Here is a 25,018-nt window from a genome sequence, read left to right as displayed (position 1 = left end):
AATATCTTGCAAACATTGTTTTGATTGTGTTGTTTTTATTAAGTTGAGATAATCATGACAGATATTTCTTTTTTGGCAATATATCTAATTTTATATGGAAAATAACAAATTGCATCTGTGTCCGAGAAATCGCTTTCAACTAAGTTCCCCGTTACAAAAACACCTCTCCAGGAAGTGTGTTAATTCCAGATCACATGACCTGCTCCACATGACGTCATTTCCTCCTGAAGAAAAGACTGGCCAGACCCCAAGGCTTTCTGAGTTATTTAATATAAAGTAGTCAACAGGTTTACTATAATATCTTTATAAATAGCTTTCAATTTCAATTTTACTCAGTTGTATATATAATATTTAGAAGAATCTTTCCGTAAAAATGTCATGTGGTTTTTGGTGATTGGTGGCCATGTTGATTTTAGGCCTGAAAATAGCAAAAATGTCAACCATGATACAAAGAGTCACACAATTATATAATGACCCTGTCATTTTGCTCACATTGGTGGCTGCTACAATTGACATGAGTATACACCTTTAAGAAGTCTGGAAGTCTAACACTGCAGATGAATGTCATGTACAGTGAGAAAAAGTGCCGAAAGGCTTCCACACAGGTGTTTTCACACCTTTAACCTGACTGATTATATCTCAGTGTGTAGCTGGGTGGAGCTGCACTGGGAATAACATGGAGCCAGTGATCTAAGAACACCATAAAAAATGATTAAAATCCAAGTTGTCGCACTGTGAAAAGTGCTGCTGGTGGACACTTAGAAGGAGGATTTCTTTGAAGCACATTTTGTTCACGCCTACAGTGTCCTGAACAGAAGTCTGATTACGCACATGAGAGAAAACACCAGCGTGGGCGGACTAAAGGTGTGTGAGGCCTTTTAATAAATACAGCCTCAGGTGACTTACAGCCGACTTTTTCAAACGCTAACACACAGTAATAATAAATAACAAGACGACATGGTCATCAATATCCCCCGCCACATGTGATGTCTATGAGTCTATATCCAAAATAGTGATCAAGGGCCATAACTCTGTTACATATTATCACACAAGTCTCATTTTCGAACTTGATCAAGGTGTCCATGGTGTGAAGCTACACACTAAATTTCGTAATCCTAGCTGTAATAGTTTCCCAGAAAAGCTGTCCCGGACGGACGGACGGACGGACGCAGGCCAAACCTATATCCCCCTTTTCCACTTCGTGGAGGCGGGGGATAATAATTAACAGTCCATAAAAATAATTGTTGTTACATCAGAGACTCTTACTGAATTCCTGAAATGAACAAATACTAAAGTGAGCCACAGTAATCTTTATCATTTTAGCAGTCAGGAGATTTGGAATTATTTAATGCAAAACTCTGAGGCTGCTCAGTGCAGTGAAGACACAAATCTGTAATTCTTTCATTCGTATCATTTTCATTTATTTTCATTTCATTCATTTTTGTTAAAATTGTTTGGAACCAATACAGCTTTATTAGATTTACTTAGAATTATTAAATTAGTCAATGCTGAGATGAGCTAAGCTGCAGCTTGTGGCCTATTTAATATCAGATTATCTCGGGCATACTGAAAGGCAGTTTACAGTTACAATTGAGCCAAAAATTATTCACACCCACATCAAATTTTGATTTACGGGGAATTTTTGCTTGACTCATGGCAAGAAATAGCACAAACTTGTGACAAAAGATGGAACGATACTGTGTTACTGATCGTGTATGTTTTTGTTCATAATGCTCTGCATGAAAATATTATTCCAAATATTCCTGCAATGTTCTCAAGTGCTCTAATACACTATAAACTTATGACAGCGGATGCAGCAGCTGTATAGTCAGTTACTGGTGAACTGTAAGTCATAGCTAAAGCCAAAGAGCTAAGAGAGCTTGCTGTCATCACTCAGACACAGCTGCTTGTTGTAGCCACTCATGAGATGGGAAATTCTATTAAGCCATGTTTAAGTGTTGTCAAGTGCTGGTGTCCACAGTGAAAAGCAGAGTCACAGAGTACATGGAGTTCCACACTGTGAAAAATCTCAAAGGGCATGATAAGAAGCCAAAAGTGACCCCTGTGCTGGCAAAGAGGCCAGAAAATCCAAGGATCACTACCAAGGCCTTATGGAAGAATGTGGGCAATTCTGGTAGAAATACATCAAATAGTTGAGCGGACACTGCAAAAAAGACTGATCTCCATGAAAGCTGATCTAAGAGATTTCCACATTTCTAAGATATAAGGACAAAAACACAGCTCGCCTTTGCAAAATTACTTTAGACAAAGAAGACAAATTTTGTTCACTACTCTGCCAAGGAACGTGGCGAAATTATGTGACGATCGGCGTATGTTTGTCCATCTGTGAATCTGTCCGTCTGTGCACAACATTACTCAAAAACAGATTAATGGATTTGGATGAAATTTTCAGAGAAGGTCAGAAGTGACACAAGGACCACCTCATTAGATTTTGGCAGTGATGCAGCTTCTAGTCTGAAGCCATGGCTTTGTTAAAGATTTCTGTATCATTGCGAGATAGCAGCACGTCGGCACTGTAACCATGACAACAAGGGAACACTACATCAGCTGACAACCAAATGATTGCGGTCCTACTGCAAATCCATCGGTACCTATCCATCACAGATGATACAAGGAATAATTGATACAATCGTGGGGGTGTTTGAGAGTCCCATCAGTTCCCGCTGCCAGCTACATATTTAGGTCACGCGATTCGCTATCCGTACACAACGTACACATGCATAACACACGCCTGTGCTCAGCGCAAGGCCTTTTATAATCAAATATTTCATGAGTATTTGGAATACTCATGAAGAGCTCAGGACACTGAGTGCGTTTCTTGTTAATTTTGTGGTTTGATGACATGAAAATGGAGTCGTTTGGACACAGGAATGTAGCTTTCATTTGGTGAAAGACAGGAGAAACATTCAACCTCAAAAACCTCCTCCTTATGGTCAAGCATAGTGGTGGGAATGTAATGCTTGGGGGTGTGAGTGGGCCAGGCAACGTCACGCACAGCATCAAGAAAAAAAAACAAAAGATTTGGATTCTGGAGGAAGACTTGTCCTTGGACAGCATTGGACACTCCAACAAGACAATAATGTGAAACAGAGTCGAAGTGGTCAAGACACTGGCAAAAGAAATGAATATCAATATTTTTGGAGTGACCCAGCCAGAACCTGAATTTAATTGAGAAGTTGCAGGACCTGAGGGGGGTCGTCGCAAAAGAGGAGTGGTTCAAAGTCCCAGTGAGACATGGAGGAAAAAAGAAGCTTGTTAGCAGCTCTAAGAAGCGTTGATTGCTGCGGCAGCAAATAAATGCTTTTCCTCTGATTACTGACAAAAAGGTATGAATAATTCTGGATATGTCATTTGTAGTAAAACATCTGTATCACAATGTCTTACCATCTTTTGTCACTTGTTTGTGTCATTTCCAGCTAGTAGAAACATATTGATTCGACAACAATATCAAGATTTGCTGAAGGTATTCATTAATTAATTACATTATTCCCAGTAAAACATATCACCTTTATTTAAAACTGTGTACAAATGGTAAAGAAGTACTGTTAGTGTGGAGTGTAAACCAGTGTGCCTCCTCATTGCTACTGTGTAATACTAATGACTGAACAGGAGAGATAAAGCACTGTTTAATTGAAATTAAGCGGTGAATTTCCTCAGGTGAGTTTCTTTCAGCACCAGAAGCTGTCCATATTATGACCTACAACGCCTTTCACACAATGAAAAAGAAGTCGAATATTGTTTTTTATGTGGCTGTATTAATCATTAGCTGGTAAACTCATCTCGACATATATATTATTATTTGTATCTTTTTGAATTTCAATCAGGATTAATAAAGTATCTATCTATCTATCTATTTAATTATGTATATTATGGTAGATCATAGAAAAATCTAAGTTTTCATGTAGCTCAACGATAAAATGTCTAACTTCGTGGCCCACATGCTCCCATTTGCAGACCCTGAACTCAACCCATCTGACCATTTATCAGGCTGAAAAAGAAAAGCAGTTAGAGATCACAGACGAGTAGGTAAAAAAATCCAAAAACTGTCACCTTCATCTTCGTCTCCAAATGGATAGAAAACAGCCACAGCGATGTTGAGCAGACAGGCCAGGTAGAAGGAGATGCTCCCCCAGAGAGAGATGTGGCGTGAGAACCAGAACAGAGCCTTATTTCCTGTGCAAACAAAACAGCGGTACGTCACAAGCAACCACACACACACAATGTCATTAGCAGGTCCTTCGTTTCACTCTGGAAAACACATTAGCGGACATTCTGGATGGTAATCAGGATTTAGCCTGCCTCTCCTGCCATCATCACTAGTTTCCAAGCCAAGGAATGAAAGTGTGAAGACTCACTGCGGATCTTCTTCTGCCACCTCATCTCGTTGTAGAGGTTGTCAAACTGCTGGAAGAAGTCGTTGACCTTGCTGCCTTGGTCGTCCCGCTCAGTCGTGGTGAACACACGGGTTTTGGACTCCTCGGTGAGATACTCGCAGATATTCGGCACCGGAAACACGATCTGCTCCATGGTGCGGTCGTGACGTACAATCTGAAAACAAATATTTCTCATTACCGGTGAATTTTTCGTGGATGGAGAGGAGCTGGTTTAACCCCCTGAAGCCCAAGCAGTTTCTGGGTGTTTTTACTCACTGGGGGCTAATTTTTTTATTGCTATATCAAGTCATACTCCTTTAACAATCGTGGCTAGCAGTAGATTGAACTCAAATGTTTTCTTTTTTTGTAGAGTATGGCAAAACTACACTCCGTGCACAATTATTAAGAAAGTAAGTATTTAGACCTTATCTTCATTTTCATGCATATTTTTAACTAAAAGCTGTATAAACTTGAATGCTAATTGGTTTTAAGCATCATATGTATTTTTGTAATGAAGGAGGGTGTGGCCTAAAGTTATCAACACCTATCAAGGTGTGCATAATTATTAGGCAGCTTCTAGGACAAAATGGGCCCAAAAAGAAATTGAACAGTCAAAGATTGCAAAATGCCCGTCAGTGGGATGCAGGTATCTTGACGTAGCTAAGCTATAGAGGTGTGGACACCGAACAATTCAATGTTTTGTTGCAAGTAGTCAACAGCGTTGCAAGAAACATGGTGAAAAAAAGATGCAAATTAACCGCATTAAACGTGAAGCTCCCAGGAACTCATAAACCTGCTGCTGCCATAGTCCAGAAATGCAACCTCCCTGGAGTGTCCAGAAGTAAAACTGAAATGTCGACGCTTGGAATCCGTGTATGGTTCGCTCATTCGTTTTTCCGTTTCAAAATGAGAAAAAACAAATAATCTTTTTTTTTGTTTTTTGTTTTAAAAATGGAATTCGAAAAACGAAAAATAGAGAAAGAAAAAAAACGCTGCGTTTTTACCAATTTTAAGCTTTGAACAAACATAAAAAGCTTTTTCCCATTTGGAAGCTACTGGCAGAACCAGAAGTTAAAGTGAGAATTCGTGGCGACTTGACTTGACTTCTCTCTCAAACTCCGCACCACGTACTGTGAAAACAAGACGTGTTTGTCTTATTTAGATCGAGTATCACTCTGAGAACTCATGATCTCAAAAGGTAAATGGTTGTATTTATATAGCGCTTTTATCCAAAGAATATTCACACACTGATGGTGGAAGCTGCCATGCAAGGCGCTAACCACAACCCACCAGGAGCAAGTAGGGGTTCGGTGTCTTGCTCAGGGACACCTCAACATGAGCACGACGGGCCGAGGATGGAACCAGCAACCTTCCAGTTACAAGACGGCCACTCTACCCACTGAGCTATGCCGCCTCTCATTGTGAACAACTGACGATCAGGTTAACTGGTGATAGTTTCCGTCTACAGATGTTTCGTTGCAGGTTTGTCGCGACCAGACCTGGCTGTGTGCCAAATAAAGACACTAGACAAAAAAAACTTCCCCGAAAAACATCGGCGTGTTGCAACAAACTAAAACAACAGCTGTATTTTGTATTTCGGTTTAAAAAGCCAGAGCAAAAATCCAACACCGTCGTTTTTCCATTAGTTAAATAACACATTTCTACATTTAGGTTTTAAAAACTGAAAAACAAAAAAAACAACGTGGTTTATTGTTTTTTTTAGACTTTATTTTGAAAAGGAAAAACGAATGAACGAACCATACACGGATTGCTTGGTCAACAGATTTCTGAAGACAGATTTTTCAAAAGTTTTCTGGATGGATGAAATGAGAGTGACTCTTGACAGACCAGATGGATGGGTGGATCACTGATGGGCACAGAGCTCCACAGGTGGTTGTTAGCACTGATATGAGCTGCTTTTGTTAAAGATGAGCTAGTTGGAGCTTTTCAGGTTGAAGGTGGACTTAAAATCAACTCCCAAAAATACTGTCAGTTTTCTGAAGATACTTTCTTCAAGCAGTGGTACAGGAAAAAAAAATGCACGTCATTCAAGAAGAACACGGTTTTTATGCAGGTTCATCACATGCATCCAAGTAGCCAGCGAAGACCTTAAAGATGACAAAATAATGACATCCTCACCAATCTAAACTCTACGGAGAACTCTGGGCCCTGCTTAAATGTGAGATTTACAGGGAGGGAAGACAATACACCTCTTTGAACAGCATTTGGGAGGCTGCTGCAGGAAAAGCTGATCATCAGCAGACCAAGAAACTAACAGACTCCATGGCTGGAAGGTTACTGAAAAGAAGGACGGCTACGTTGGTCACTGAATATTTGCTGAAATGTGGAAAATGTTTACTTGTGAATTTCAAGTGTATTTGTTCTTCTTATTCTAAAATTAAAATTAAAAAAGAATAACTGAAAAAAGTGAGACGTGAATTTATTTATTTTTCATTAAGTTGCAAAATAATTCTGCACACCAATAGTTGGATATTAACTGTGAACACAGATATTCTGCTGAGAACGCAAAAACTCCCTTTTTTCTGTAGGTTTGAGGTTTATTAACATTTTTGGATTGACTAAGAGCACCGTCTTACTTCAAAAATAAAATCAGTCCTTGGTAATACAACTTGCCTAATAATTGTGCACGCAGTGAATAATGCCATTTACAAAAAAAATGTAAAAACCTGGAATCAACACATGTAGCAATAACACCCACAGGTGTTCCCAATACTGGAAAAAAAAAGGTGGCTACACATAATGTAGATATTTAATGTTTTAGATTTTTAATTTGCTTCAATATTTGTCTAGTATCTGCTCTGTACAAACACAGCTGGCAGTTCAGTCCAACAGTCCCAGAATTCTTGCCACATAACAGTCGGTCACAGCTGAGACAGTCATGGCTCATAAAAATTTATTTATCTATTTACAGAGTCTTGTTAGAGCAAAGAGCCTCTTTTAAAGCAATTTTTTAGATGAAATATGTAGAATAAAGCAATTTTGGTGACATGAGACATAGAATAAAGTGATTTTAATGAAATATCACAATTACAAGCTTAGATTTGTTCATGTTTCCCAACTAAATCACAAATAATAATACATTCAAGGACCACTGGAAAGTTGAGAATTTGTTGATTTCTACATTTCCTGCCTACGATAAATAGTGTAATTTTGGTGATTTTTACAAAAGACAACACGCCTGTCAAACTTGCCAGACGATTTCAGGTTCAAAGGGGTAAAAGTTACAGAGATTGTGAGGACAAATGGATTAAATGATGATGAGGTTTACCTCTATTTGAGCGGTGTGATTTGCGTAGTAACGGAGGGCGTCATCCTTCTCATTATCCGGGTCGCCTCCTGAACCTGGAGCCAAACCAGGCTTCAAGCTCTGCTGCAGGATTTTGTTGTGTCTGGCCAACTAAAAATCAAAAAGAAAACACCTCGTTTATTTCAGTTATAAAACACAACATGAAGAAAAGACTTGGTTAATCCATGGACTACCCTGCATTACATGGAGACAATTACGTAGCTTATGTGTGATGTCACACATTGACTACTGCAACTCTCTTCTGGCAGGTCTCCCTGCATGTACAGTCAAACCTCTACAGATGATCCAGAATGCAGCAGCACGTCTGGTCTTCAAACAGCCCAAAAGAGCTCATGTCACTCCCCTGTTCATCTCCCTTCACTGGCTTCCAGTTGCAGCCAGAATCAAATTCAAAACTCTCCTCCTGGCTTACAAAACATTCACAAGAACGGCCCCAGCCTACCTGGATTCCCTGATCCAGGTCTACTCCCCTTCACGCCCACTTCGCTCTGCATGTGAGAGACGCCTGGTGCTTCCAGTCCAGCACGGCTCGATATCTCTAGCCAGACTCTTTTCCTCTGTTGTTCCCAAATGGTGGAACAAACTACCAAACTCTGTGCGTTCTGCTGAGTCCCTTTATACTTTTAAGAGACAATTGAAGACTCAATTGTTCAGAGAACACCTAGGCACTTAATCTGACTCCACCTTAGGGGTAGAATAAGTCAGGGGGTCCAAAACCCAGCACTTATTTAGCGCTGACAAAGCCGGAAAAAAAAAGGGGGGGGGTTGGCACTTCTTCTGCAACTTGATGACAACACCTTTGACCAATTGCACTCGAAGCACTTGAAGCACTTTTTGCACCTACTACAAGTTTTTCCTTATGTCTGAATTCTTGCTTGTGTTGTACGTCGCTTTGGACAAAAGCGTCTGTTAAATGAAATTGTAGAATTGTAGAATGTGTATGCCTTTCCTTCCAGTTCCAGCTCTGTAGTTCTTTTAGTTATATTGTAGGCTGGTACTAAGAATAGAGCTCAAATAAAAAGAATCTTTTGGTTTTGCTAGATTCTAGTCTGTCTCCTTTTTGTGTTTTGCTCTTCTTTTTTGGTACATTTGACAGATGAGGTGACTTAACCTCCAACCAAAGTTAACAATGCAGAAGGCTCTTCTCTTTTCTGTTTTAACTGCTTCTCTGTTCGACTGCTCTAAGTTCACCTTAAATGTGTGCCACAGCACAGAAGGAAGAAAATTTTAACAAATCCCATGTGGCAATAAAGATGGCTTGTAACGGTGGAACATCATGGAAACTCTGCTACGGAGTTGGTTTGTTTTTTTAAACTTATTTTTAACCTTTTCATTTATGTTTATTTAAATATATAATTGTAGAAAATGGGGAAGCAAAGAGATAGATGTGTTACATAGTCCTCCTTCTGTAATCTACTGTTTACTTTTATTAATTTTCCTAATCATTATTTATTTATTAACAGCTGCCCTGAAGAGAAAATATTTCATAACATCTCAAAAAAGCTGCTTGATAAGCTCAGATTGTGTGCCACCAATGTATAGTAGCATTTTTTTTTATGACATCGGGTCAAGAAGTCATGCCAGAACATAAAAAAACCCCTTTCTTGTAATGGTGAAACTAGTCTGGTAGGTGGACAAAAATACCCCGTCTGACACTTGGCTCCTAAAGAGGAAGTGAAAACCCGCTCGACTTCTCTCTCCAGCTGTTAGACGAAAACTGAGACACATGACACGAACACACACATTCGTAAAACATCCACTTTCTAAAGAGCTCAGTGTTGGTACCTTGGATGAAGCGAAGCAAAGCACATTTGTTTAGCAGTGCAGTGTTTACCTGGCTCAGAGAAAACACCTAAAGCCCACCTGTCTGTAGATTCAGTGTTACATCATGAAAACCAAATTTAGAACTCCGTCAGAGCCGTCCATCCACAGAGGAATAGCCTTCCATCATTTAACACTCCTGCAGTGCACGGCCTCGAGGTCGGCAGAAGGTCAGACAGACAAAGGAAACAGATTTAAGGCGTCAGTCCAGAGGAATACAGGCTTTTGTGTTACCTGGTGGGCCAGGATGTAAATGTTGTGTCCGACATCTCTGGGTTTTATCAGGTCTCCAGTGCTGTCTCCATCCTCCTCATTCTCCAGGCCCTGAGCGTACGCCTCCTTCATGACATCCACCTGAGGCACAAAAGTTATGAAATGCAGCACACTTTACACAGGACGTACCTACGTACAGTTTGTAAATGCTGACAAACACTTACTAGTTCGATGGGTCTCATCTTGTAGAGAATCTTCTCTGCATTCTCACTGTCATGGCGGCTCTCCATGATAGCCAATAGGAGCTTGGAGGCATTGTTCTGCAACACAAGGCTCCACTAATAAGCTTTTACATATTGATTGACTAGAAACTGAAGAGGTGAGCACTTCAGGAATCAATGACTTGACAGGTTGAAAGACTAAACCCCATAAGGGGCAGGCGGTGAACACAGAAAACCTCAACAGAGAAATGTAGTTCCATTTATTTATTCAAACCGCACAATTGCCACATTGCTCTTTAAAACATTGTAGAATTGCTAAAATTGCTTCCAGTTATCTTGCATTCAGTCTCCAGCATTACAAACAAAGATTCTCTCCAGCAGATTATAAGCACTGCTATAATAAAGCCTGTGCGTCATAGCGAGAGGCTTCTCTGGGCTCTCTGACAGACGCCTGCTGCTCACCTTGAGCTCCAGCACCAGGTCCAGCCGATGCTTCCCCAGGGGGTTGATGGAGTTGACAATCAGTGCTATAATAATGTCAATGCCATTTGACTCATGCTTGGCTATACAGGTCTGGAAAAGAACAGGAGATGTAGTCAGTGCGGAGAAAAAAAAGTTGGAATTAAAATTCATCAGTAGAGAAAGGTTGTGCTTAACATGTCTTGCATACAAACAAAGAGCAGAAAATGGTGCAAGAAAGAAGAATTTAATCACAAACATTATTATTACTGTGCTCTTTATTGAAGATTTGTGAAGACGTAAGGGAAAGCTGGCTGTATTACTGGCATATACAGGATTTTAAATGCAAATAAAGACCTATTTAACCCTCTGAATACCAAAACCCTGCCAGCATGTCTGAAAGTCACCAAAATTATGCAATTCATCAAAACCAGAAATGTCAAAAACAGACATTTTTAACTTTCTGATGAAGTACCTTGACGTACTTGTCTGTGAAGTGCAGTTCATTTACCAAATCTCAATTTATTGATAAAGTCTTTACTGTAAATGTCCCATTACTTGTATTTTTTGGAAAAATAAACTGTTTCTTCTAATCTGAAAAGTCATAAAGTGACTTGGCTGTAACACGTGACAAAGATTCAGGGATTTTTTTCCACCATAACTCAGCTGAACTGTGTTTACACACACAGAACAAAGGGAGACAAGTATGAAAACGAATGAAAATATAGGTGGTTAAATATATCTAGTATGTAGAATCACTATTTATTTTTGCAGTATTTGTGAACACATGCAGAGTCTTTGAAAAATGTTGTGCCACCGGTGATTTTTTCCATATTTGTAACATACATAATCAAAGAAATTCAATTCTATTTTGGATCTTTTTTAAGGATTTATGGCATTAAGACTTTATCATACTCTACAAAAGACATTTTTGAACTTTGCCTACTTTCAGCCATCGATGTTTGTGAAAAGGTGACAAGAGCAAATAAAATCCCAGAAACTGACCAGTGTTCAGAGGGTTAAGTTACTTGTATTACAACATACGTGATTGTTCATTATTTAATTCTGCTGAGTCTAGTTAGCTGACAACTCAGCTAATGAATGCAATATATTTCACGATAGGCATTTTCCTAAATTAAACTTTATTTAGAACCAGGAAAAGATGGACATCAAATTGGTGATATGCACGATATAAAACAATACATCGACAAATACAGTCATTTATATCCTGCTGTTGATATTTAATATGCTAACCTGAGCGTCTGCATTCTAACCCCTCGTCCTCTTACCTGGTTTTCATGGCAGGGTCCCTGGCAGTACTCTGTGATGGTTTCCAGGGTTTGTCGGACCAGATCTACATTGCTCTCATTTATATAAAGTCCCAGCAGCCCTAAGCCTCCAGTGGTGCTCCCGCATATGCAGTCCAAGAACTGAAGAGTCTCACACACCAGGTTGTAGTTCGTCTTGTTGTTCTGGTTGCGCAGAAAGTTCTGGAGCAGATACACAGCAGTCAGTCAGCGGTAAGTGTAACACTGCTTCATGATTCTTGAAGTATTTCAGTACCTGCAGGTCTGAATTGTGGTTCTCGCAGAGCAGCTGTAGGTAACGGAGGATCGGTTTCATGATGGTGATGGCTGGGCTCATCTGAGTTTCTTCTAAAGCCTCCTCGGCCCCGATGATCTCACTGTTCTGGCCGAGGCCTTCCAGGTCGGGGTCCAGCTCCTTTCTGAAGGTGCAGAAGGCCTTGGAGGTCACTGAGGATGCCTCCTTCAGCTGTCCTCGCATGTCCTCCCTCATATGAAGCCCTGAGTCTTTTCCTATGCAGCAGCATGCAGACAGACAAAACAATCAAATAAAAATCATGATCCACTGTTTCATTACAGTAACAACTGTAGAGGATGTGTCTTTGTAAATGCACAGAGGGGAACCTGTTCACTGGACTGGAGCATCATAGACAGGTTAAAAATAATGAAAATCAGAGACCCCCCCTGACATTTCAACCACTACTGAGCGGGCTTCTGCAGCATGAAAGCACCCAATCTTGACACAATGGCCTTTGGACAGACTTGTGGTGTGGGCCGTCACATGGCTTACTGACATGTGACTACAGGAACCAGGATCAACAGTCTGCACAGAGGTCAGCATCATTTAGGATTTTGGAGACTGAGCTGAACCTCAGCACCTCACATACTGTAAAAGCACTGAGGTTTCCAGTCAGGACTGACCTGTTCACTCCCTCCTTGCCTGTTTCTATGGATATATCTGACTGCGCTCAGGACTTGACCCGCATGACTCAGTGCGTCACTTTTAAATGCTCGTCTCTAAAAAAAAAACGTCTGCCATTATTAGCAAGTTGATTCACTTCAAATGAACTTTACTTGCTTACTTTCAGCTCCGTTTTGGCATTTTGACACAGCAGCTTGCCGCATGCTCCAGACAGCCGAGGTAACAAACGTGTTCTGGCCACACTTGGGAGTCAAGCCAAGCTACCATATGTGTGTTTGTTAAATAGATAAAGTGCAGAAAGGTTGTAAGACATCATTACTGAAGTGTACCTTTCTTGAACCTGATGCTACAGACATCACCGTCATCGTCTCTTTTCCTGCAGCTGAGCTCAAACATGTTGACAGACACAGTGGCTCGAATCTCTTGCTGGGCCAAACGCATGCGATCGTAGAAGACCTTAAAGAACCTCTCAGACTTCTTCTGCTTGTACAGTTGGCTGTAGAACGAGTTCTGGATGGGAGGGAGAGAAGCAATGAGTTCAAATCTCCAAAATGTGGAGGAAAATACAGGATTAGAGACTGTGTGGCTCACCTGTATCTGTGTGTTTCCACCTTGGAGAAGAGCGATACCCAGAAGGATGCTCTCCTCGAACACCCGGTCATTCTTGGTGTTGACAATGAGGTCGATAACCAGCTCCGATGTCCCAACGTTGTCCAACAAACACTGGATCTCCACCACACTGCTGCCAAGTTTATCAGAGTCCAGCATTTGAGAACCTCCTGCAATGATTTTAGAATAAATATTCTTTAAAAATGCACTCTGACAAAAAACAGCTACACACATTATTGTTTTTTTAATATAATCTACTATATTCCACAACTGTCTGGACTTAATACTTGAGTAGATTTCTAGGGTGCTTTGGGACTCGCTTTAGCCAGACTCAAAGTCTGCCAGCGATTGTCAAAAAGCACATCTCCTAAGAAGCGCGGTGCTGTCATGTTAGGTACTGTTGTTTCCTCTGCAGTCAGTGGTTATTGCAGAGTCTACTGGGTTTATTTGGGGTTCTCAGTACCTCCAGATGACGGCTTGACAAAGCCGCCAGATGAGCTGTTTCCACTCCCAAGTTCTGACTTGGAAAGAAGCTTTTGATTTCCAAAGTAGCGTGTGAGGAGAATCTTTCTTAACTCGTTTCCCTGTGGAGACAGAAATCATAATGTTAAATCCATATCACAGTCTGACAGATACAAGCCTTCAACTAGCAAAATTCACATTTTAGCACATTTTGAGAAAAGTTGCATTTTTGTGAGCCATAACCGTGAAAGTGATATCCAAATGAAGGACAAATGTTACCAAATGTTCCATCCAGAGAACATCCACCCAATCATCCCTAAGAGGGTTCAGCAGATTTCATCTCATTTCACCTAATAGGAGTGATCGCCATCATCGCATGATACATTTCAGTCCTGATGGGAGCGATGGCTTGCAGGATGCCAATGCTCTTATCAACAAAGAAATTGGAGCTTGAGAGAGGGTGACAGCAAGGCTGTTGTCCAATAACTTGATCTTAACTGAGAATTTATGAGTGATTCTTAGAAGGGAGCCCAGTGTTTCGAGACTAACCATCATAAACGATTAGAGAGGTTATTTTTAGAATTTTACAATTGGAAAATCCTCAGCATTGCTGTTTTCTTTATCTATTCTTAATAGACCTTGAATGTTGGTGTCAGTGTAATCTTTTGCGATCAGGAAAAGTATTCCTTGTCTTATTTAACTTTACAAGTACATACTTTGATGCTAACATGCCACTTTCAGTCCCCACATACACACCAACACTGAAGTTAAAACGAGGAAGGCCATACGGAATCACATATAGAGAGTCATTTTTGTGTGAAAATGGTTGACATTCAAGCAGGAAATCATCTATATCACAGTTTGCCTCGAGCAACACGTTTATTTCAAGACTGCATTCATTGTCTTTCTATCTCTAATAAGCATCTCTCGGCACCTCCTCTGACATTTGACGCAGATGAGCAGAAAAGAGATGAAAACATTCATGGAGATAATCTCCCTACAGTGGTTGTGTAACCTGAGCGTTAGTGACTGACAGGTGGATGACATTGTAATGTGCTCGTCAGCGCTTATTGTTATTGTGCAACGGGGGGAGCCATGGATGGATGGATGGATGGATGGATGGATGGACGGACGGACGGACGGACGGACGGACGGACGGACGGACGGACGGACGGATGGATGGATGGATGGCATATAGAAGTCATGTGAACATTCAGGGTGGTCAGCATCAGTTTCTATAGCAACCCAACAAGTCAAAACAGCCTTGTTTAGATGAAACCTCACCGCCGTTATTGATCAGCAGACTGGATGAATGGTTGAAGGGACAAACAGATTGATAGAAGGGTGGAGCTAAAAACTGAATGGATTTGAAGGAGCCACCTGTAGTTTCCATGGAAACGTGTTAGTAGGCCATGCATCTCCCTTGAGATACAGGTGACCGTCAAAATAACATCTGAACATACTACCGCTTGGCAGTGAATACAGTTCAGATGAAGCTTTTTGCAGGCTGTGAGACGGAGCTGCTGGTCCAACCTGATGGTAATATTTGAAGCTGCAGTTTGTGACGTTGCAAAATTTATAGCTGAAAATATCAGTCAATTAATCAGCTGCCTAATTGATTCATCTTTTAATCAGCTAGTTGCTTATCACGTGAAAACGCCAAAAAATACACAAAATAGGACTATAGGACCGTAAATTAAGTATTTCTTGGCTTTAACTGTCAATTAGGAACTTGTGATGGGCCTTTTCTACAAAATTTAAGATCAAAACAAAAACTTATTGGTCACATTAAATATTCATAAATATAATAATAATATACTGTCATGCGTTTTGAGATTTACTCTTGATTATATTTTAAAATTTTGCACAAATTATCGGGTTTCTTTGCCACCTTGGCAACTTCCCTTATTGTGACTGTCGCACCTCCATTAAAGCTGACACATACTGCTAATTGGTATTCAGTTTTGTCTGACTCATTTGTGGAGCTGCTGCCTTTGTACAGTTTGTCATTTATAGTGGTGGCTTTCCTGTAGTAAACTGCACTTAGAAAAACTGCAACATGGGACAGAGAAAAGTACCTGAAACTGATTTATCAAAGAGAAAAAATGAAAAGTGGTGGTGCTAATAAACACATTTTTTCAAATGCTTCAAATTGTTAAAAAAAGAGAGAGAGAGAGAGAGAGAGAGAGAGAGATCAGACAAATCAAGCACCTCCTCGCCTCTACATGACAGCCGACCAAGTAGAGTCCGGCTGAAAATCCTCAAACTAAGCGCACCGAAGAGCAAAAATGTGGAGGAGCACGTGTAGTTGATGCTCCCTGTGTCAGTAAACACTCCATCTCATCTGCAGTCAGCAGAGACACTTGTCTGCCTGCACTGTCTGGCTGAGCCGTCTCACAGACACACATAAACACACTTCTTGAACTGAAGGTGAAGATCCATTGAGCCAGCTTCTCTCGTTTCCACACAGACACACTGTGGGTGCAGCTACGAACTCAGCCCTGCGCTCTATAAGACGACACGTCCCCCATGCACCCTCTTTGACTGATTGGAGATTGAATGATGTTTGACTTAACATTTCCCCTTTTTCTGACAGAGGACGTGCTGGTTTTGCGCCTCTCAAACACCAGTGAAAGAAAAGTCTCCAGCAGGGGGAAGCTGAAAAGGGGTGAGTGGGGGGGATGACAGGGTTTGTTTTTTTTTCTCCTCTCTTGTTCGCCTCCCTTTTGGGTGATGCAGTCTGCTGGCTAAGTCTGCAGAGAGAGAGGAGAGAGAGAGAGAGAGAGAGAGGAGAGGCAGCATGGCGGTAAAGGAGAGTCAGGCCAGCCTGACTCATCTGCTTGCTGCTGCATTGACGAGAAAAACTCCAGTCAGGTGATGTAAGAGCCACAGGAAAGAAAGAGAGATAGAAATAGAGGTAGAACAACTGACAGAAGCAAGAGGAAGGAGGGAGGGCGGCAGGAGGAGGAGAGGAACAAACAAAACCTAGCGAGGAGCAGACAGTCGTGGTGTTTTAAAATGTGCACCGGCACGCCACACTGCGGCTCTGGTGTCCAAGTCGGGGATGAGCTGCCGATCTCTACCTCCGGCATCCAGCACCCCCTTTTCTATCCTGCCCTCCCTCTCCCAGACCTCTCGCAGCTCTGCAGCCTGCAGATCTCTCCGACTCAGGCGAGGAGCACGGATAATAAAAAGACAAAGACGCTGCATGCCCCGCACTTCTTTAGGTTTTCTGAAGCCTCGACGCAGGCAGCGGAGGGCAGCGGCTGTAACTCAGGACAGACAGTGACAGGAATGAGACGGAGAGCTTCGAGCTGCTCAGGTCATTTAAGGTTGACTGTGGTAACTGAGGCCACAAAGGAGGACAATGTTCCCCAAACAAGGCTGGGATTGGAGAGGTGGGTTGAGGGGCTAATACTTTTCTTTTCTGTGTTACTTTCTCCCACAACAGAGGACTGGGTTTATCTTTTGTAAACAGTCAGGTACACCGTGGTACAGCAGTTTCCTCACAGGCCATGTGAGTCCAACAACTTCACCGTCACAGAGCAACATTCGCTCCCTGCAGAAACGTCGGTCACTTTGTTCAGGACACAGTCTCAAATTGAAACTCTGCGTTCTATGGGCATGATACTAAAACTCAGACTGAAATTCAATCTGATCATGCACAATATAAAAGTGTGAGCTGAATGTTACCTAATGAAAACTTCAATTGTCTTTAAATGAGATTGGAACAGGAAGGAAAATGAAAAGTTGGATCCTTCTGTATTATCATACATATCCATAAATAACTTTCGTAAGGTTTCCTGACCAAGGAGCTGACTCCATGAATAGAATAAAAAAACTAAATCAAGACAAATGCAGTCACATTATCCTACAGTTGTAGAACAAACACAATGTTATCATTAAAAGGCAGCGATGTAAGAGATACGGGCAAGTCTATAAGTACCACTGGTGATATGAGATGTCATCTGTATTTCTTTTTATTCCTTGAATTTGTTGACTCATGATCTCAGCATTTCCATAGATATAGGGTGACTAACGATGTGACTGACGATTACAAGGTGAATTACTATAAAGGCATTTGATTGCCAGGCTGTGCTAACTCATGTCAGGTAACGCTAAATCAAGTTACCGTTCTCTCTGTAGGATATGAAACGTTTGCATGGAGCTCTGCAGGGCCAAAGGTCTGCAAACGTGCATCTGGTGAAATCCTGCAAAGAGACACGAGCATCACGTGCTGCCATTTACAGCGTTTTCATGCCGCGATTCCACAGCACAAGAAATGGTTTTACCCAACAAACAAGCACATCGGCAAAACAAATTAAGCCCACATGTGAGAGCAATTGGTGAGACCAGTTCAGGGAAATTCAAGACCAGCAGTGTAAACAAGTATTCAGTAAACGGTCTGCTAGGAAAAGTCTGGCTGTTAACAGGAGGATTCACTGTGGAGGTGTTATGTGTTATTCCCTAACATTATTAAGTGCTAATTGTGTTTATTAAAAAGGCTATGACGCTGAAGCAAGCTTGTCTGTTTCGTCTGCAACTGAACTCTGCAGAGCAACATGTAAACACTTCATATAAAGCAGACACAATACGGGTCTGCACTTTAACGTGATACAAGCTTAATTTTTAACAATGTGAGTGTTGAGGCATTATGGCTACTAATGTTGGTCTTAAATCCACTTACCAAAATATCTCAATGGAAATTAACCTTCTGCTTTTTGCTGCTGTCACATTTTTACTCACTGTGAGCTCATTATTTTACTGCAATATTAAGTCCTACACCTCTATGAAAACAGCACAACCAAGACTAGAATTAGAGAAACGAAAAAATGAAAGTTACATTTCTTTTTTAATTTATTTTTACAATAGTTGAAAAACCTGAAATCAGCATGTGCAACATTTGTAAGAGTTTGTAGGTGCTTCTAATGCTCGTGATGGATTTTTGTTTTGCTTCTTACCGTTTTATTTTTATCCATACTTGTCTCCCATCTACTCTGCATAAACGCAGCCAGCAGTTCAGCCAAAAAGTCCCTGAATTTTTGTCACATGGTTGCTGGTTGCAGCTGAGTCACTAATGGTTTCACATATTTTCTAAGAAACGCACATTTTTTTGAGTCTGATTGTGCAAACAGTTTATTTTTGGCTGCGTTTTTAAAAATTGAAACCTGTTATATTTCCTGATGGAGCCTCACATCACAGGTGAGCAGTTCAGCGACCGTCAGAAAGTTCATAATCTAATGATTCTTTCTGTTTTTATAGGTTCTGACTCATTTTTCATCATTAATGGCTCAACATCAAGGTTACCAAAACAAAAGTTATGCTTTTCTCCAAAACAAAGCAATCTGTCAGTGCTGACATTTTAATTAGGACTGAAAAGAAAAAGAAATTGTGAGTGAGTTTGAATATCTCGGCTTAATGCTGGATCCAAACCTGGTAAAAATTACAAAATATAATCTGGTAAACTTTCAGCACATTAGAGGCTGTCTATCTATGGATACAGCAAAGACCTCCATGCACGCTATGATCCTGTCCCACATGTCGTATTGCATCACATGTTGGGAAAAGCTGGACAGGCGGTCATCAAACCGCTGGAGTCTCTTTACAAACAAACTCTGAAAATCCTGGACAAAAAAAAAAATCAATGCAATACCACCATTTCAGGATTTTAGATAAGCATCACCTGCTGAGCTTCGAAAATTTTCAGTTATTTTCAAATATGTGTCTTGTTTTTAAAATTTTAAATGGTTTGGCCCCTCCTCTGCTGCACCAGTTTACTCAGTATCGCTCGGCACAATCCATAAAATCCACGAGGATATCTCCCACCAGTGACGATTCAATAGCTTTTCGACGCACCACCTTTGAGCAGTCAGCTTTTTCTGTAAAATCTATGACTCAGTGGAACGCCCTGCCTGATGACATTATGAACTACAAAACAGTTTCCACACCTAGACTCACTTGACTGAAAGACACAGGATGCTCAGCACCACTACCTGAAGCTCAGGTAAAATACAGTCTCACCAAAAATAGATCCAAAGTCACTGCAGGACAATTGGATGTTATTCTAAAAGGCTTCCGTTACTGCGTCCACCAGCTGTGTGCGTTTGTAAAATTGTAAGCTGGAAGCAATCAGTCCGAACACAAATTGCAATTCATATCATTCATCCTCTCGCCTGTCATGTGCCTCCCTGAGCACAAATACTCCAACTCACATGCAATCAGATCCAAATAACACACTATGAACTGTGTCGAAACACTGTCTGCAGTGACAATTCATCTCATTCATCGTGGCCCTCAGATGCATGAAACTCAAGACCTCACGATTTGTTCATACTATGCAAAGGAAAATTCAAGGAAGCATTTTATTTCGGGATACTAATCACTCTTTTCATATCAAAGACAATAAACCTTGTAAAGCTCCAATGCACTTAGTTATTTGAGTGGATTCAAGGTAACTGGTATTGATTTATCTTAGTAAGGTATTCAGTCTGTTTCTCAGCTGAACCTGACAGGAAAGAAATCTACCTAACGCGTGTAATAGTCCAATTTTAAGCGTCTTGACCTTGAATTCGGACAAGTCGCTGCTTAAACAAAGCTACACATGCTTCAGTCTCAGCATTGAGTTACTAGTTTTAAGGTTGTGCCAGCTTCAAGAAAACTTAACAAGCCAATATTTGTTTACCCCATTGGCAGATTTGTTTAACCTCAAGCAACTTTCACCAGAACACAGAATATTTGGTGTTGTTTACGAGAAGGGGAGTGTTTTTTTTGTTTTGTTTTTTACAAGATGTCCTCTGCTGCTTGGAGTTTATAGAGTTCAGCAGACACCGTGCTCCAGGTCTGAAGACATTTCTTCACGGGGGTTACACAGACGTCCTGTGCCCACTCACGTCCAGAGCAGACAAACAACATGTGCTAATCCCTCATCGCCATGGAAACCAAAGCATAATGCTCAGACACATGGACACCCCACTGATGGATGGAGAGATGTGAGGGCAAGTACGGAGAACCTCACCCACAGAACACACTAAACATGCAAACTGCGTATATTTTTTGGGCAGAGTTCAGAAACTTTACAGATAATTTGGGATTTTGGTGCAATATTCCTAACTTTCCCACTCAAGCTGAGTCAAGTCAGCCAAAGGTCAAACTGAACAAGATGCCCACAAGCTCTGGACCTGAAAATCTGAGAGCTACAGACCTCCACCATGACTCCCACTGTAGACAGACTAACAGGGAAAACCCTGCAGGATGAGCTCACACGGGGACAGCCAGCATGGTGCTGCATGCCTGGGAGAAAGAGTGTGTGTGTGTGTGCGTGTGCATGTGTGTGTGCGTGCGTGCGAGGCTCTCCGTCTACATGTGTGCGTGTGATGCGCTTAGCATCGAGAGAGTGGTAATCTGTAAATCTGCTTTGCCTTGGGCAGGTGGTGTGAAACTTGGCGAGCAAGAAAGAAAAAGGGGAGAGACGGACGGACGGAAAGACAGACAGCGTGTGAATGACAGGGATGAGTGTGAAAGAGAGGGAGGAAAAAAAGAAACCGTGTGAGAGCGGTTTATATTACATAACTGGCTTTTTCAGCCCTCTGTGAACGAGGAGACATGTACGTACATATGACAGCACATTACATACATGGGCACACGTGTGTTCCAGAGAAAGAACACAGGAAACAAAGACATTAGAGAATCCAGTCCAACTTGCTGTCAGTTGCAATTGTGTTAAAGGATAAGGATGTTTTTATGTTTTGTTATTGTCAACAAATCCCATGAAAGCACTAAAACCAACAGTGAACTGATCCTATTAACAAGTATTGTCTGTGAGGCCAAAGCCGTGTATATCTTCCTCTGTAAACAGATCTCTATTGTTGTCCAGAAAAAGCGCATAAATGAGTCCGACTGCTGAACTGGCTGACACAGTCCTTCATTACAACGAGCACGGGCACTGTGGTTCATTTTAAGTCAGTCTTACATAAACAGCCATCCTGCTGCTGGAAAGCGCTCGCTGGAATCATCTGTAGTTTGAGTGATGTTAAAAAGCTGCCAAGTGGTTATTCAAACAGACTTCACTTGTTATCAAAACTGCTACTTGTGACCCATCTTCAGACAGTCATGTTCAGTAGCAACAAACTGGATTTGCACTTAAGCACCTACACGTTGTTTGTTCTTGGCTTTCCAGGGATTTGCTTGAAAGAACAAGAAAAGTATAGAATAATGCCACCTGCATGCTTTGATACTGAGACTAAGTAAGTTTGCAATAATGAAATTTTCTGCAACTTCGTCAGAACCAACAAAGCGGTCCTTATCCGACAGCCAAAACCAGTGAAGCCCAACACCACCTCTGTGCTGGGACTGCAGATCTCGCCCTCGCTGCCCAACCAGCGCTCCCGGATCTGGGCAAACCACGGAGCGAGGCCTGGGTGGGACGAGAGAGCAGCGAGAGAGAATATAACTTGGGCGGGCAGACAGAATGCGATAGACTGAGACAAAGGAGGAAGAGGGAGGCAGCTAGCGGACAGAAGAGTGAGAGTAAAGGAGGGAGGGAGGGAGGGAGGAGGGAGAACGTGATAGTCCACGTGACGCTGGCTCAGCCACTGCAGGCTGTTACGTAAGCGCACCCCCTGCCCTGTCTCCTCATGGACTGAGCAGACTCTGCTTCTCTCCAATCCCTCACCCTGCAGCCGCTGCCCACTTTTTTTTCCCTTCCACTCACATGGCTCCTCACATGGCTGCCTCCCTCTCTCTCTCTCTCTCTCTCTCCCTCAGTGACTCTCCCTCCATCTCTTTCTCTCACTCTCCTCCACCCACTCATTGCACCCCAGGGGAGCCACCAACCTCTGCTGCCTGTGCTGTCACTCTGTCTCTCTCCCTCTGTTTTTGTCTGTCTGCCTCTCCCTCTCTCATTATTTCCATCAATCGTTTTTTTCCCTCTCTCTCTCTCTCTCTCTCGTGCAGTGAGGCTGCAGCTCCACACTCAGGGCTTCAGGGAAATGACAAAAGAGAGGCCACAAATACATGCTTGAGCACACTCATGCACACCTACACAAACTGACATTTCACATATCGTTACCGCACTGTCTGGCTTCTCGAATGCGCCACGCTGCTTTTAAAAAGTGACTGTTTTTTTCTCCCACTTTGAATTCCTCTGATCTCGTTCCACACAACTGTTGAATCATTTGCCTTTCGAAAGAGAGAAAAAAAACCAGCTTGGCTGACTGACACAAGATGCAAACACAAATAGGGAAAACAAAACTCTGACTCCTCAAGCAGCTGTATGAGACACCGGTTGCCGTGCACTGTATTGAGAGAGGCAGTCTTGACTGTATTACTAATGCAATTACACTGAAAGAGAGGGCAAAGGCAAGTACCTGTGCAGAGATTCTATTTTAATAAGTCGTACTCTGATGCAACAATAACAGCCGTATAGTAGGATGACATTGTGAGACAAGAATAATCATGTCTGCATGAAATCCCACATAGTCAGAGGACAGGAACAGATGCTTTCAAGGTGATTGGTACAATAAACTGGGTTTAGCGATGCAAAACAACAGATATGTCTTCGGGGCGTTGTTGTCTTTTTCTGTTGTGCAGACTGATTGAAGTCTCGACCGGAGCAGCACAGTCTATGTGAATTTCACAGCGACACTTTCTCTCACCGCGCAGCAGGTTCAAACTTTCATAAAACCTCCCAAAGGTGATAACAAACCTGACTTTTTGTGCTCCCGCCTTCACCTCACATGCATCCACCTCCCTAAGCCTCCTTTAACAAACTCGTGTCAGTCACTTTTTGGCCTCTGGAGGAGTCGGGGTGCAGCAGGACACAGGCTCCTGTACCCCCCACTCACTGCAGTATTGATTTGTTTGTTCAGTGCTTGCCCCCTCCTCCTCCTTCCCTTACTTCCTCGCTCCTATTCTCCCTCTCAGTGTGAGTGTGTCCTCAAGTGCCTCCCTGCCTTATGTAACACCGAGAGCCCCACAGCATACTGATGAAGGGGAGTCTGGGCTCTGGGCCGACAGACCTGGGAGAAAACAAGGACTACGCTGCACTGCTGATAGGAGTACAGCACTGCTGGCACACGAAGACAAGCATAAATGCACAGCAAACTTTGAGATATTTTCACCTCGTTAAGGTGTTTTGAATACAAGAGTATGAGATGATAAAACCATTTCTTGTCAAGTTTTACCTCCAAACTTGGAAAAAAAAAAAGCACTCACAGATTCCTGAAAGCACTCCTTCTTGTCCAGCATCTCTCTGAGTGTCTGCAGGATCTTGATGCACAGCTTTTCCTCTTTGTCCATGAGCTTCTTGGTGTGTTTGATTAGTCTGGCAGAGTGACAAGAGAGGTGATGTATCACTTACAGATGTTTGCTGCTAATGCAGTGGCTGGATGACAAAACAAAGCGGTGCTTTATTGACCACCAGAAGTAAAACCTCTTTTTCTGTTCCCTCACAGATTTCTGACAGGAGCAGCAAAGTAACTGCAGCCCTGGAGGTTTGATGCTGTATCAATACTTTCATAAAATACTTCTATTTACTGTACAGATATGTGTTTTTCCAGAGACTTTCCACCTGCTGAATAACAGTATTAATACTTTACAGGAAATAGCGTAGGTTTTGGTTTTTCACCCCCATAAAAATACTTGTATTTTTGACATGCCAGCCTTTACCTCAGCACATATTGAATATCCTCAAAAAATAACAGCAAGTTCTGTTTAAAATCCTAACTTATCTCACCCCCAGCCACTACATCCACCATGCTGCTAGTCCTCCCTGTAGCCAGACTGGCTCTTTAAAAAGTGGCCTCCAGGCCTTCAGAACGAGAGCTGTGTTCTTTGTTCTATATACAGTTATAGACAGATACTTACTTGGACATGAATGCGCCGCTCTCACAGCGTAAGCGAGCAGCCTCTGGAAATAGCAGCTCAGGGCTGTGAAGAACATCCACCAGCACAGAGAATTCTGCTTGAACCTTCGGACTGAACTGCTCCTCCAGACAGGACACAACCCCCTGAACATCACACAGACACACAAAGCAAATGCTGCTGTGAAGACTGATGAACATGCACAAAGCCGTCATGAAGCGGTCATCTTGAATCTCCTGTTCATGTAGTTTCAAGACAAGGTAGTCTCAGGTGTTCAGCCCACTGCTTTTCCGTCCAAACTGAAACATCTCAATAACCTTTGGCTGGTTTTGCCACAAATTTTTATGCAGGTCTTCATGCTGTCCTACAGATAAACTGCAATAAATGTGAGGGTTTCTTAATTCTTTATGTAGCAACATCAACTT

General features: G+C 41.9%; 1 protein-coding gene across 2 annotated transcripts in view; it reads right to left on the bottom strand.

The window, feature by feature from the left end:
• The window catches only part of itpr2 (inositol 1,4,5-trisphosphate receptor, type 2), a 68,234-nt gene that overhangs the window by 14,752 nt on the left and 28,464 nt on the right, over positions 1-25,018 (bottom strand). For both annotated transcript variants that reach the window (XM_051951996.1, XM_051951997.1), the window contains exons 36-48: positions 24,597-24,739; positions 23,946-24,054; positions 13,735-13,855; positions 13,254-13,441; positions 12,992-13,172; positions 12,000-12,253; positions 11,726-11,926; positions 10,440-10,550; positions 9,981-10,076; positions 9,778-9,897; positions 7,684-7,812; positions 4,377-4,569; positions 4,072-4,194 (exon numbers count right to left, since the gene is read on the bottom strand). In XM_051951996.1, coding sequence (XP_051807956.1) covers positions 4,072-4,194; positions 4,377-4,569; positions 7,684-7,812; positions 9,778-9,897; positions 9,981-10,076; positions 10,440-10,550; positions 11,726-11,926; positions 12,000-12,253; positions 12,992-13,172; positions 13,254-13,441; positions 13,735-13,855; positions 23,946-24,054; positions 24,597-24,739 — 1,969 coding nt within the window. The remainder of the gene's footprint in view (positions 1-4,071; positions 4,195-4,376; positions 4,570-7,683; positions 7,813-9,777; positions 9,898-9,980; positions 10,077-10,439; positions 10,551-11,725; positions 11,927-11,999; positions 12,254-12,991; positions 13,173-13,253; positions 13,442-13,734; positions 13,856-23,945; positions 24,055-24,596; positions 24,740-25,018) is intronic.

Source organism: Acanthochromis polyacanthus, chromosome 8 (assembly GCF_021347895.1).
Source record: "Acanthochromis polyacanthus isolate Apoly-LR-REF ecotype Palm Island chromosome 8, KAUST_Apoly_ChrSc, whole genome shotgun sequence".
Taxonomy (NCBI): domain Eukaryota; kingdom Metazoa; phylum Chordata; class Actinopteri; family Pomacentridae; genus Acanthochromis; species Acanthochromis polyacanthus.
The sequence above is the reverse complement of the archived record's forward strand: the minus strand, read 5'-3'. Positions and strand labels throughout refer to the sequence as shown.